Here is a 12,362-nt window from a genome sequence, read left to right as displayed (position 1 = left end):
TTATTAGAGGAAAGGCGCGGGGGGGGGGGGGGGGGTTTGGAGAAAGAGACTAGGTGTGGAGTGATGGGGTTTAAGGCGTTTGAAAGTCGGGGAGTAGATATACCCTGGGTTTTGGAGTCTTGGGAATCGAAAGGTTCAAGAGGTTTGCAAGGTGTTTGGGAAATGAATTTGAAGCCCTGAGGGGCGTTGTTTGATCAGACCTTGGATAGAAATGTAAACTTCACGATGTTGTTCGTCGATGTCTAGTAGCTGCTTTCAAGTGTAAATGTTGAGCGTGTTTGAATTGAGATAAGAGAAATTATGATTTATCACTGAGAATATCCGATAAGCGAGCATCCCCCTCGCAGAGGACAAAACATGTGGCAAAACCTCCTTGAAATTGTGTTTAAAAACTGGTAGGTTTAATTTAGATCTATTAAACGGTCTACACCAAGAGAATAGACAAATATACGATACTGAGTTATTTGCTACTAAATATCATGTTTCGAATACCATTTATTTTGTCCACCGCGAGGGAGAGTAGCTGGAAGTATCTCAAATCATGGCATCGATAACACTTGATTGAATATCAATGAAATCATTTAAAATCTAGCTAAAATAGCGATAGGTATCATGCAGTCATCATCACCTATCCAGTGAACCCTGTGTGCTCAAATGCTCTGGTGAAGAAATTCCATCCACTGAGAAGAAGAAAGGAAGTAATACAAGATGAAGGCCACCCTTCGCAAACACTCGTGCCATACCCAGCCTGTTGTTCTCAGCACTATACCTTTCACTGACATGAAGAGAATTCGGAAACTAAACTCCTAACACATATGCGCTGTACATACCCGTCCCGACTTCCGCTGTTGATCACCTGGCAGTTCCATTCATATCGTTATCTCCATCTTCATCGAGCGCGTCCAGGTCTTCTGGGTGCCCAAGTAGATTCGCAACATTCTTCATCTCGTAATGCTTTTTTCGCATATTCTCAAATTTCCGATGCTTCTCAGCTTCCTCTGCGCTCATTCCCAAATGGTCCTCGCCCGCAACGTGAACCGACTTTTCTTTGCGCTTGCGGCGTGTCTCTTCGTCTTCTTCATTCTCTGGCACTGCTTCCTCAGGCTCACCTAGACTGAGCCCTGGAATATCGTCCTCCTTAGCGCGGGAGCTCTTTCCAGGACTGTGCTTTCTGTCTAGCTCATCTACCATGATATCCTGCGCATCTATCGTTCTTATCTCGTCCTCATCTTCGGTTGGGTCATATTGCTTCGCGTAAGGTGTTTTTGGCTCGTCGATCTTCATGGTAGAGCTCTTCTCTTGTTCTGTGAGGTATAAGTTTGCCTCGTCCCATTTCAAGCGCATATTTGCATCGTCTCCATTATTATCACTAGAAGAGTGACCAGATTGCCTTCGTGACCCGGATGGTCGTGCTGCGGATGACGAACGACGATGACCTGCATTTTGAAGCGTGTTTTGCAAGGTGATATCTTTCTCGGAAATTTCGCGATCGAAGTCAGGTCGAACAGCTGCTACTGGTGATGCAGGAGGAGGCGAAGTCGAGATTGGAGCTTGACGAGTTGGAGAGCGGTGGTAAGAATTCTTGAGAATACCTGAGCAGTTCATTAGCCGGATAACATGGGAGGAGGGTTCTGAGCTTGGTGGGGTGATAGCTACCTACCTTTTGGCCTCTTGGTAGAGGGGCTTGGTGGTGAATGGACCCTGGTTGGTACTTCCTCTTCCATATTCGCGGTGATTTGAACTGTGTTGAGGGAGTTGTGTAAAAATCAAGCTTGTTTTGGTCTTGCAGGTTGCGAACGTGGTGGGGTGGACTGTTGTGAGGGGTCTCGCGAGCTTTTAAAGATGTAGATGCTGGTACGTCCGTAGTTGCACGCTGATCTCCGATGACTGGTATGATCTGATCTGGTTCTGTTGTGGCTGAGCTTGTGTGTGAAGGATAATTTGGCAGGTGAGTTGTATTTTTGCAAGATGTCTTGAAGTTGGTTTGCAAGCAGGAATTCGTGAAGGTGCTGGTAGTGTATGTTTGCAATCACCAGCCGTTGTCATGTGTAAATTGAGCAGGGGTTTCGGTGAGAACGGGAGACGTTGACGCCTTAAAGTTGAGGTTTCAATGGACCACTCGAACCGGAACGTCATGCCGCTCATGAGTCAGCAATTTCACCAATCACCACCCGCTATCTCCGTAAAGGAGGGTCGTCTACGTACCAATATTTTTCACGATGCCCTCATAGCCGGCATTTATTTCTTGCATCTCAAGTACCACTCTCTCCGTTCGCGTAAAAAACGTCTCATTTTGGTACATGGCTCGTGTGCCTTACTTACGAGTATTACTCCCCTTTCTATGTCAAAAGAATTAATTACTACGTCTATAAAACTAAATATTAGTTACTAAGATAAAAGATGTCTTAGTAGTAACTATCTATATAAGTTTCTGTGTACTAAAAAAGTTATAATTTACTGTGGTAGTAGTTTAATGGGGTGTGTACCAAAATGAGACGTTTTTTACCCGAACGGAGAGCCACTCCTCATGTACCCCGCGAATAGTGACATATTCCCCGCAGAAACGTAGAATCATATCAGCGCAGGCATTTTCAACCAGTCGAGCCGCATGCGAGATGGAACGACGTCATATCGCAGTAGAAATACACCTGGGCAAGCATCCGATAATACAGATATCGGGAGGACGATAGAAAGTGTTCCAATGTCACCAGTCAATTTGTAGATGGTCCAAGTTGCACCTCGCTTCATGGTGCGAAAACTTAGTGACGTGTATGACTCGTATCATCGTCGAATTCCAGGTTCCAGGCACCCTAGAGTCCGCTGATGGGGAGAAGAGTACCCTCAAATCCAGTATTTCATCACAGCTGGTTTGTCTTTTCAATGATACACAAAATTTATAAGGCGATCATATGGCTGATTTGGCATTTCCCAATGATACCGCCATCTATTCTACGTAAAGATTTTACCTAGGCTTAAGGAAATGTCCCCGAGACTCAGTCGCCTCAATGGAGCAATCTTGGGTATCTCCTGTTCTTCTGCATCTGGCGGGTTGGAAGTCAACGCCCACAGCTCTCTCGAACCCGTGGCACTATGAGATCGTGCGATAGGAGCAGAACCCGACTCTCTGTACCGTTCTTGAGGACCTAGCTTCTGGTAAAAGGAACTCCAACATGGAACAGTTTTTCTCTCCCTGCCATTGTCGGGTTTCTGTTCTTGTGAACTTGCATCAAAAGCGCTCAGACTTCTGGATATCGAAAATGTCTCAACAGTTTTGACATACTCCTCGGCCACTCTTTCTTGGTCAATGCTTATTTGGCAGTTATTCGACGACCTGGGATTCGGAACTCGACGTTTCATCAAATACCTTGATCTTTTTTGAGGTCTCTGGTGCCCCGATAATGGCAGAGGTGCTTGACACACTGGGAATGATTTCGACTCGACAGAGGATCTTCTTTGCAGGTCTTGAATTCTTGCCACGGGGAGCAATTCAGGCAAAGAGGCGGTGCGAGATAAGTTCCATTCGTGAGGCGCCGGGATTGCCAATGGGCAGTATCTAAGTTCCAATTGTTCGAAAACGTCAGGAGAATTAGCGGACCTGAGCACGTTAGCGGATGCAGAAAATCGATAGAAGCCCAATTACCTGACTGTCGAGAGTGGTGAGCGTCTTTTGATGTTACTAATACTGCTGCCAGGTGTTATAGTCCTCGATTCTTTGCGCTCTTGCGAACTTCGTGAGCACTGAGTCATTGAACTGAAATACCCCAAGACGAGCGCGATGACCCAGATATTGCAGAGTCTGATTTCTTAAGACCTCGATTCGTAGGCGGTCTCGCAAGGTGCCTCCATTCCTCGCCCCACCCCCGCTGCCTGGGAATTTCTGCCATTGGAAGGAGTGGCGTAAGAGGTCGCTCTGACTCTTCGAGTATTATGGATGATGGGGCTCTGGGTAGTGGTTTTGTTTTAAGGCTTGTCAAACGGGAGGAAGGAAGACGCTGTATAGGGGTTCGGCGATTGATTGCAAGAGTTCGGAAACCATCCATGGCGTCATTTCCATATGGGCTAGCTGGGGCAATGATCTCCTTCTCTATTTCTAGAATTGCTGGCGGTTGAAATGGATACTGACATGCTTCTAGGGACGTCAAAATTACACCCATAGCAACGCTTCACCCGTCAGCCCATCGAACCGAAGCCCTCAGGTATTTTAGACTTACAACGAAAAGCAAGACATCACGACTCCAACTGATTCTACTCTCAAATTCTGGCGATCCTTCGTGTCTCCAGCGCGTTGCGATAGGGTTACACAGGTCAAAACGAGGGTGATCATCCACAGAACAAAGTTTATTCTCGCGATGATGAAGCATGCGCCATGTAACTTCAAGACTGGTGGTCGAATGATTCCTACTGCTTGATTTCGATACGCTGCAACAACGTGGACGAGTATATATGCGATTGTGCATATCGACTGCAAAGGGCAATATTAGCTAACTTCATCCTAGTTCTGGTTATCGATAATCTTACGGAGGTCAAAACACTGGCTTGAGATGCTACTATCATCGTGGACTGCACACTTTGTGACTTGAAAGTAGTTGCTCCCACAGACATACCAGTAATCGAGCATACTGCAAGAATGGTGATCGTAAAGCACACTATGTTTGGCTGAAGAATCCTGACTGTTCGAGAGGGCTCTTCTTCTGCCTGTACCGTTACAATTTCGACGGCTGAGCACTTCTCGTCCGCCATTGTTATTAGAACCTCTGTGATAGAGTCTGCCGGATGCTCGTATAGGTGTCGTTCTTTTGAATTGTATTTCTCTCTTCGCCACTCTATCCAGTCTCCAACGTCTGTGATGCGAACTCTGGAATTACTTCTATGAGAATGACCTCAAACTACTGGCAAGAAAGAAACTGTTATCTGAAGGAAAAGAATATGTTTAGAACTAGAAAAGCATCGATGACAGAATGAGAAGAAGTCGAAGTGACTCCGGGCCTCTCCATAACTGCCATATCGTGCACATTGCCGCGGCTGGGATCGGATTCCTCGTGCAAAATCCTGAATTTTTCGCGTGTCGAAAATGAACATGGCATTCTTGGTTGTGGCGTGGTGCAGCATTCCACATTCCTCGAAGTGGTTGATTCCAGCCACCTGTCCCGAAAACGCACATGGAAATAAACATTTCAAATTGAATATATTCAATTTCTATGGAGATGGATGATAAAGTCAACGTTCAACCTACTCGCCAAGTTCTATCAGATAATCTAGACGACGATGCAACCCTCACAAGCTCCGACTCATCAGCGAACTTTGCCCTCAGATCTTGTCTTCTGGCCTTATTCCGTGGAGTAAACTGCTCAACGACTGGATTCTTCACACCCTCACAATTTTGAAGTGTGTTCTTTAGCGTCGCTGTCTCTCTGTTGATATCTTCCACTTCTTCCATGCAAAGTGCAGTATCGTGGCTCACATTCTGGATCTCTCTTCTGAGCGTCTCCACGAGGCTTCTTTCCATCACCATGGTCATGTCGCCTCTGCCGCGTACTAGTTCTCGATGATCTTCGCGTAGCTTGTGAAGTTGTTTTCGAGCTTCGAGGTGTGAGCTTTGGGCGGATGCGAGCTTGTCGTACTCGCACATCAGCTGTTCGTGGAAGTTCTGGATTTTCTTCTCGAGCATGGTGGTGGTTGAGTTGTGTCTTATTTTGATATGCGGGGTGTAAATGCTGTTGTTGAACTGTCTCGTCCCATGATAATAATAGGATGCTGTCTTCTTGGACGGGTCAGGTGGGAAAGTGCTAAGTTATAGCTACTCGAGAAACAATGCATCATAGACTGAGGTGAGTCCGTTCGGTTTCATTCAACGCTTGATTGCTGTTCACCCAAATACCCATTAAGAACCATTCAGCGATCACAAGTTCAATGACAATTGTATATCTTTCACTTCTAGTTTCAGGGCTCTGACTCGAGAGTCATCGCTTTTGAAGTGACTGAATCATATCACAGACGCAGCAATCTTAGTGCTGATTGTCGGCCGGTTATGAGCAATATCAGCGACAGTAGATGTGTGATGTCGAGGGGATCGAATCGATAGAATACAGTATTTTGTGTGTGGTCTACTTAGTTGTTGACTCTACAGTGTTGTCTGAGGAATGTTTCAAATTAATAAAGTCATCAAATAATGTGTATTACTCTACATCAGTTTTCTCTCAAACTCTATGAACATTCGTGGGAAGGGAAGTGGTAGAGTAAGCAATAGAGGGAGAAAGCAATATATTAAGATGTCTAAAGGAGAGTAAGTGAGCAGAGCTCGTACGAGGTATATATACAGGAATAGATGGAACTAAGCCGAAAGAAGATTACACGTGATTTCAGGTCAACAAACTCCTTTTCCACCCCTCAACTTCCGACCCAATGTATAGGCAAACGATAATTCTTGAAAACTCCACCACAACAGCATTAACCCCCCCCCCTCCCCTCTATCTTCACTTCCGTCATTTCTCACTTATAATCTTACATATCCCCACCATATTCCATAGTGTATAGAAGGTTCTTTTTGGAAGAGTAACGTGTTTACTCATCTTGATCATCTAAATCGCATTGTTGAGTAGGTTGCTGGTTGTCTACATCGCAAAATCCAAGGAGAATACTGGAGCTGGATGCGTTGTATTGGGGGATGGTTTAGTCTGAGGATGGAGTTGTGGGATTACGAGTCGTGTCACCCGCCTGATGGGTTTCACCGGGCTCTCTAGGCTGTTTTGTATCTCTAGAGTTTGTGTCTGAGGGCGAGGTGTTAGAGCCATCTGATTCTTCATGGAGTCGCTGAAAAAGAGATTTTCTGCCTCGACCACCTCTACGGCGTAATCCAGGTATTTCTGGACGACTAGGGAATGTGGTTGGGCGTGAGCTTGTAGGGCGTGTTAATTCTCCGCTATGATTATTGGAGTGAGGGGCCGAGTCCAGTTGATCTGTGCTGGAGGATCTCTGAGAAAGGGTTAACTCTGACAGCGGCGGCTAATCTTCTTCTATGTGGACTGAAACTCCAGATGAATAGGCTCTTGAGTGACTTACGTTTTTGTCTTCACGATCTCCTAGACCCAAACTCTGTTTTACTCGCTCCGATAGCTCATAATATGTAGCGCCTCTAATGTGCCCTGGATACTAGAATCGATGAAATTGATCCACTGGAAGGATCTTTTTATGCTCTTCTTGCCACTTTTCTATAAACTTAACCGTCGGGTCATCCCTTCCCTTATTAAACTGCATTTCACACACATAGTCCCAGTGGTCGTCCATTCCATGCCACGCTACAAGAAGCCACTTAGATCCTGGCAGTACTTTCGGTGAGAAAGTCTTGGGCTCATAGATCTATACAACGATGAAAGGATATGGACACTTTTCGAGATGATTCATCTGTAATATCACGCTTGGTTCTCCCATCTGGTCAAACTCCCCAGCCCACTCTTCCGCCAAAAGCCTTTTGTATTTATCGGCGGAAGCTTTTATCTTGGTTCTAAGCTCTGCTTCCGCTACTATGGACAGATCGAGCTCTTCTTCATGGGTCAACCTTGTTCGATTGTTTGACATTGTGAGGAGATGTGAATAGAAGTGTTTCTCAAAGTTGTATGGTTTGGGAAGAAGAAGAGAGAGAGCAGAAGAGAGAGAGAGAAGCTGGTTTTATAGTCGCCAATTTGGAGTTGTGAATTGGAACATGGGCTTTTTATGACTCCTTTTCTACCAACTCACCATATGTCTCCTACACAATCGGAGTATCTTGCATACCTTTGAACGGGTTATGAATGGCTTTAGCAAATGTGAAATAAAGGAAGCCAGGGAGGGAAAACAGTCATATTGAAAGCACGCGATTCCGCATGGCATTCACTAGTGTGTTGCGAGTATGACTGGACACCTTATTACGGTAGAACAGTAATATCATCCCCGGAACTTTATGTTTACTCAAACCTTTGGACTAAATAAGCAATTTTGTTTCTATTATAGAGGTTAAACATTAATATTACAAAAGTGGTATTTGAAAAATCGTTTTCTGAACTCATTATCGTTAGATAGTGTCCCGTCAGTTTTTCAATGCACTGGTGATTGAATTTCGGACCTCCATAGTCAAACGCTCCTAGGTTTTGGTATTGAGCATCAGCAAAACTTCGAGAGTTTGACTGGTTGTAATCCGAAGTTCCTCTGTCATTGTATGTTTTACTGGCCCATGATTCTGAACGAGAAGTAGACCAATCATCGTGGTAAGCATCCTTCGGTCGTGGTTCTTTGTATTCACGGTACCTTTCCTGTAATTTCTTGTCAGTTCTGTTTCAGTAAGTTCTGTTGCAAACCCCATGCTACTACTCACCTTATATTGGGTACTAGAAGCATGTCTTTCGTTCCAGTTTCTTTCCGAATATATTTCTTCATTGGCACGATCTAAACTCGAATGTCGCCTTGAAGCTTCACCTTTTAAGGAGCTCTCATTGTAATAGTTCTCAGGCCTAGGTCCAGTTATTGGATCCCATGGTTCAGGTATCTTGTCGTCCGGCTTCGTACTTTGCCCAGGTAGGCCAAATGCTTCTCGGTAATAACAAAACCAAGCAAGGAGATCATTGTATTCCTTGGTGTAATCCAAGCTGTCCTTGCTGACGAATCTGTTCACTTTCCACCTATAAAGTCCCGCTCTTGCATCACTAGGCTCGTAGAGATATGCATAAACAACAAGATATTCCCCGTTTTGCTGTTTGTCAAAGAACCACACTTGACTCTTACTCCTCACAAACCCACGGAATGATGATAACTTCAATATGAAGTCCCGTGGATATTTAATGAAGTTCCACGACCAGATTTTTCTGAGGAAGGGATTTGAAGAGCTTTGGCTTAAAGTCTAATTGAGCTCGTAATAAGCTCTCTCCGATTGCTCCTCCATTTATTTAGATTCCGAACTTCTCTGATCTGAATGATACAAAGTCTTTATATCAAAAACGTTCTTTGCGTATCTTATAGGTTATGCATTGTCCGGGAAATGGTCCAAGGTAGGTAAACTGGTATGGTACATGGGGAAGAGACGTTTCATCGTTTGTCGACTACCATACTTATGACTCTAATACTGGTTCCTTTGTTTCATAGCCGATGTCAATTAATAAGAACACAACATCAACTCATGAGCCACAAGTAGGTTATGATCAAATTTTCCATCTTCCGCACCGAACGTTCTGCTATGGCGCCCTGCAGATTATCAGTCTACAATTCATAGAAAATGCTGTTTCTTTTATCTATCGCAGGGGTGCGAGCACTCAGTCAAGATGTGTGTCACCAGTCCTACAACCAACTAACAAATCAACAACACATTGTCACCCGAGAATCCAAGAGACTACCTGTTCATTCCAACGAGGAACAACAAAAAAAGCCAAGAACATGTGGTTCCCACGCTGCAAACTTCTTGGAATGAATGGACGGGAACATTTATCAGCACTTCAACACTCATAAGCTGCCATCCCACTTCTCGGCACGAGCCCTCGCTCCTGGAGCTAACATCAATGTACGCGCAATTCCTCAAACCCTCCTGCCGTGCCCAGCTAGACTGATAATCTGTGGCGCAAATGCTTGCCTCTCGTCTCGGTATGATTGATGTGAGGAGAGCACTGAACGACTAGGAAGAAAAGTAGTTCGCAAATGCTAAGAACGCAGTTAGTGAAAAGATTAATGAAGGAGAAGATACAAAGCCACTCCCCGAGTTTTGGAGAGCAAACGGCCGGCAGGAATCAGCACTCGCGAAGTGTTCCGGCTAGCTTTCCATCGAGTCTCCATCTTTGAGCGTCCACGCAATGTTCTCCCTCTTTTCATAGTATACACGGCGATATCTGCAGCTCCTACTGGACCATTCTTCTCTCGAAACATGTTTGGGTTTCCCGCGTTATCTTTCCCTCAATAACTTGTTCGGCTTATTATCGTAGACGTTGTTGTCGCCAAAGATTCAGGAGACTGCGAGAGCGAGCCGGTGGTTTCTGACACTGTGTTGCCGGTTGGATTTCCTGCTCTAGGTTGAAAGATTATCTGGGTAATGACATCGTCGCCGTGAACGCGAAGGCTCGGAGTCGTGCGAGGGCGTATTCAGGGGGAGGGGGTCGCAGATGCGCGGAGACAGGTAGGGAGAAGGAGATTGCTCAGTGGCAGAGGATGTTTAGATAGTACTCTTAAAGATCATGTCGAGAGCTGTATTAATGGAAGAAAATGATCATGGGGTGCAATGTGGTGTCAAGATGATCAACTGAACTCTGTACTTTAACTTTCTATCATGTCGTCCGCCAAGACAAGGTAGAAAGCAGCACAAGATACTTCACAATAAGGCAGGCACAATCAACCAGAAAATGATTACTGCATTTCCCTAGCTACGAGGAGGACATTGTCAAAGAAAATAAAGTTTGAACTCAATTGTATTACGTGCATAACTGTCACAAAAGATTCCGTTTCAACAAAAGTGGCTCTCCATCAACACCACAACAATTCTGAGAATCATTCCAAATGGCTAGAAAGTTCCATATGTTCTTTCTCTAGTTATGACACAATAACGGAAAATGTTTTAGGAGCCATGAGTAAAGAAAAATCCACTTCTCACGTGAGTCAAGCTCATTCTCCCCCCTTAACGACGTCACAACTGCTTTAGACTCACCAACACTGCTGATTGTACAAGACGTGAGACGCGTACCGCGCTGATGAGAAGCTCGTCGACCAGCTTCTGATTAGCAACTGGTCTGTGCGGAAGAGTGAGAGAGCTTTAACGGAGTGATGGGAAGGTAGATGATTGGTTCTGATTAGCAACTGGTCCTTGCACGTCGATGAAATTGGTTTAGCGGAAGGTAGACTACTAGCTTTTGATTAAAACAACGATGAAATAGGATTAGCCAGATCATGTAGACTAACTAAACACCATACACGTGATGATGTGATCTTGTTTTGCTAATCACCGTTGGTCAGTATATAACAAATCCTTCGGAAGTTTTGTGAATCCTCCATTCTCATCATTCATCGTCTCACTCTCTTTCAATCAACACTTTCTAACACTGTTACTGTAATCACCCACTCGCTTGACTATTATTGGAAAGTTCAAAGGAAATTCACAGCCAGGACCTCATTTGTAAGTGTTTATCTCTCTCCTCTTCATTCTATTTGGTCTCTTTTTGCTGACGATTAACAGTATACAATCAGAATCGCTCGCTTGCTTAGAGAAAGCTCAAATATTTGGATTTGAATCGGAGGATCAGACTTCAAATGTAAGTGTCTCTCTCTTTCTGAGGTATTCTCTTTTGGTCCCTTTTGCTGACATTTGACAGTACAGAATTCAAAATGATGTGCCGCCAACGAGCTTTGACAAGCCAAGAGAGGGAGGAACGACGCCGCTGTCCAGGTTGTTTGAAGTTGAAGCCATTTGAGGAGGACGTCGGTTATGAAACCGATGGTACAGATCAGGAGGAAATCGAAGAAGAGGATGAGACCAGGGAGCGCAGAGTCGACCGCATGGTCGACAGCCGTTGCCCCCGCTGTCCATTTGGCGCCTCGAACTATTTACGGCATAGCTATTTTATCAAGTACAATGAGTATGGTAGCAAAGAGGGGGGCCAACTGGTCCGCACGGTTAAAGTGTTTTCTGAATTGTGGTGGCGCATGCCTCCACCCGACGCCGAAAGTAGCGACGAGGGATACAGCGCCGATGAAAGCAATGTCGACAACGATGACGACGATGAGGACGATGAAGGTTACGCAAGTGGCCGACCCAATCAATATGACATGTCCCAAGTTGAACCGATTCAGCCTGAGGAGGATTTTCCTGGCGAGGATGTGCTGATGAAGGACCTGGCTGATGAGAGCCAAGATGAGGAGAAGCAGCCTGATGAGGCATGAAGAAAAGAGGTTTTGTTTGGATTTGTGATGGTGGGGGTGTACACATTGTATTTATCTGGGTGTTTGAATTAGCTATATGGGTTTGAATTTGGGGTTTTGGATTTGGGATTACAACTTGATACCCGCGGCGTTCAAAGGCAAGCGGAGCAGGAAATACCCAGCTAGAAGTACAAGCATTGGATATGCTCAATACAATCTTTGATCAAATTCAGCTTTCTCATCAATGTGATCTTCCGTGTAGTCAGGTGCATAACCATGAGAACGTGATTTGGTGTATTGCTGTGAATACAACTAGTCGCAGTCATATGACGACATTTCTTCGAGACAATTGACGAAAATTTTATATTTCGCCTAGCATTTTCGGTAATTCAGAACTAGTCTGTTAAAGGCTTACTCAACCTAGTCGAAATGTTCATGAGTTGACTTGAGTTGTAGGTATAACACTTAACCTAACACAACGCCGATTAAAACGAGTGGCG

At 44.9% G+C, this 12,362-nt stretch overlaps 4 protein-coding genes across 4 annotated transcripts; 1 reads left to right on the top strand and 3 right to left on the bottom strand.

Moving 5' to 3' along the window:
* Nucleotides 1-852: 852 nt before the first annotated feature.
* Nucleotides 853-1,724, bottom strand: GLAREA_06822 (uncharacterized protein; the record flags this gene model as incomplete). Its single annotated transcript, XM_008080770.1, has 2 exons — nt 853-1,592; nt 1,661-1,724. 2 exons carry the CDS (start codon nt 1,722-1,724, stop codon nt 853-855), a joined length of 804 nt encoding a protein of 267 aa, XP_008078961.1.
* A 1,225-nt stretch (nt 1,725-2,949) lies between these two features.
* GLAREA_06821 (uncharacterized protein) lies at nt 2,950-4,740 on the bottom strand (the record flags this gene model as incomplete). The annotated part of the gene is made up of 5 exons (XM_008080769.1): nt 2,950-3,595; nt 3,641-3,719; nt 3,761-4,161; nt 4,212-4,462; nt 4,519-4,740. The coding sequence occupies 5 exons, from the start codon at nt 4,738-4,740 to the stop codon at nt 2,950-2,952; spliced, it is 1,599 nt and encodes a 532-aa protein (XP_008078960.1).
* Nucleotides 4,741-5,224: 484 nt separating this feature from the next.
* GLAREA_06820 (uncharacterized protein) lies at nt 5,225-5,668 on the bottom strand (the record flags this gene model as incomplete). Its single annotated transcript, XM_008080768.1, has 1 exon — nt 5,225-5,668. The coding sequence occupies one exon, from the start codon at nt 5,666-5,668 to the stop codon at nt 5,225-5,227; it is 444 nt and encodes a 147-aa protein (XP_008078959.1).
* Nucleotides 5,669-11,328: 5,660 nt separating this feature from the next.
* Nucleotides 11,329-11,883, top strand: GLAREA_06819 (uncharacterized protein; the record flags this gene model as incomplete). The annotated part of the gene is made up of 1 exon (XM_008080767.1): nt 11,329-11,883. One exon carries the CDS (start codon nt 11,329-11,331, stop codon nt 11,881-11,883), a length of 555 nt encoding a protein of 184 aa, XP_008078958.1.
* Nucleotides 11,884-12,362: the final 479 nt, after the last annotated feature.

This window comes from Glarea lozoyensis (genome assembly GCF_000409485.1).
Source record: "Glarea lozoyensis ATCC 20868 chromosome Unknown GLAREA14, whole genome shotgun sequence".
In the NCBI taxonomy this organism is placed as follows: domain Eukaryota; kingdom Fungi; phylum Ascomycota; class Leotiomycetes; order Helotiales; family Helotiaceae; genus Glarea; species Glarea lozoyensis.
The sequence above is the reverse complement of the archived record's forward strand: the minus strand, read 5'-3'. Positions and strand labels throughout refer to the sequence as shown.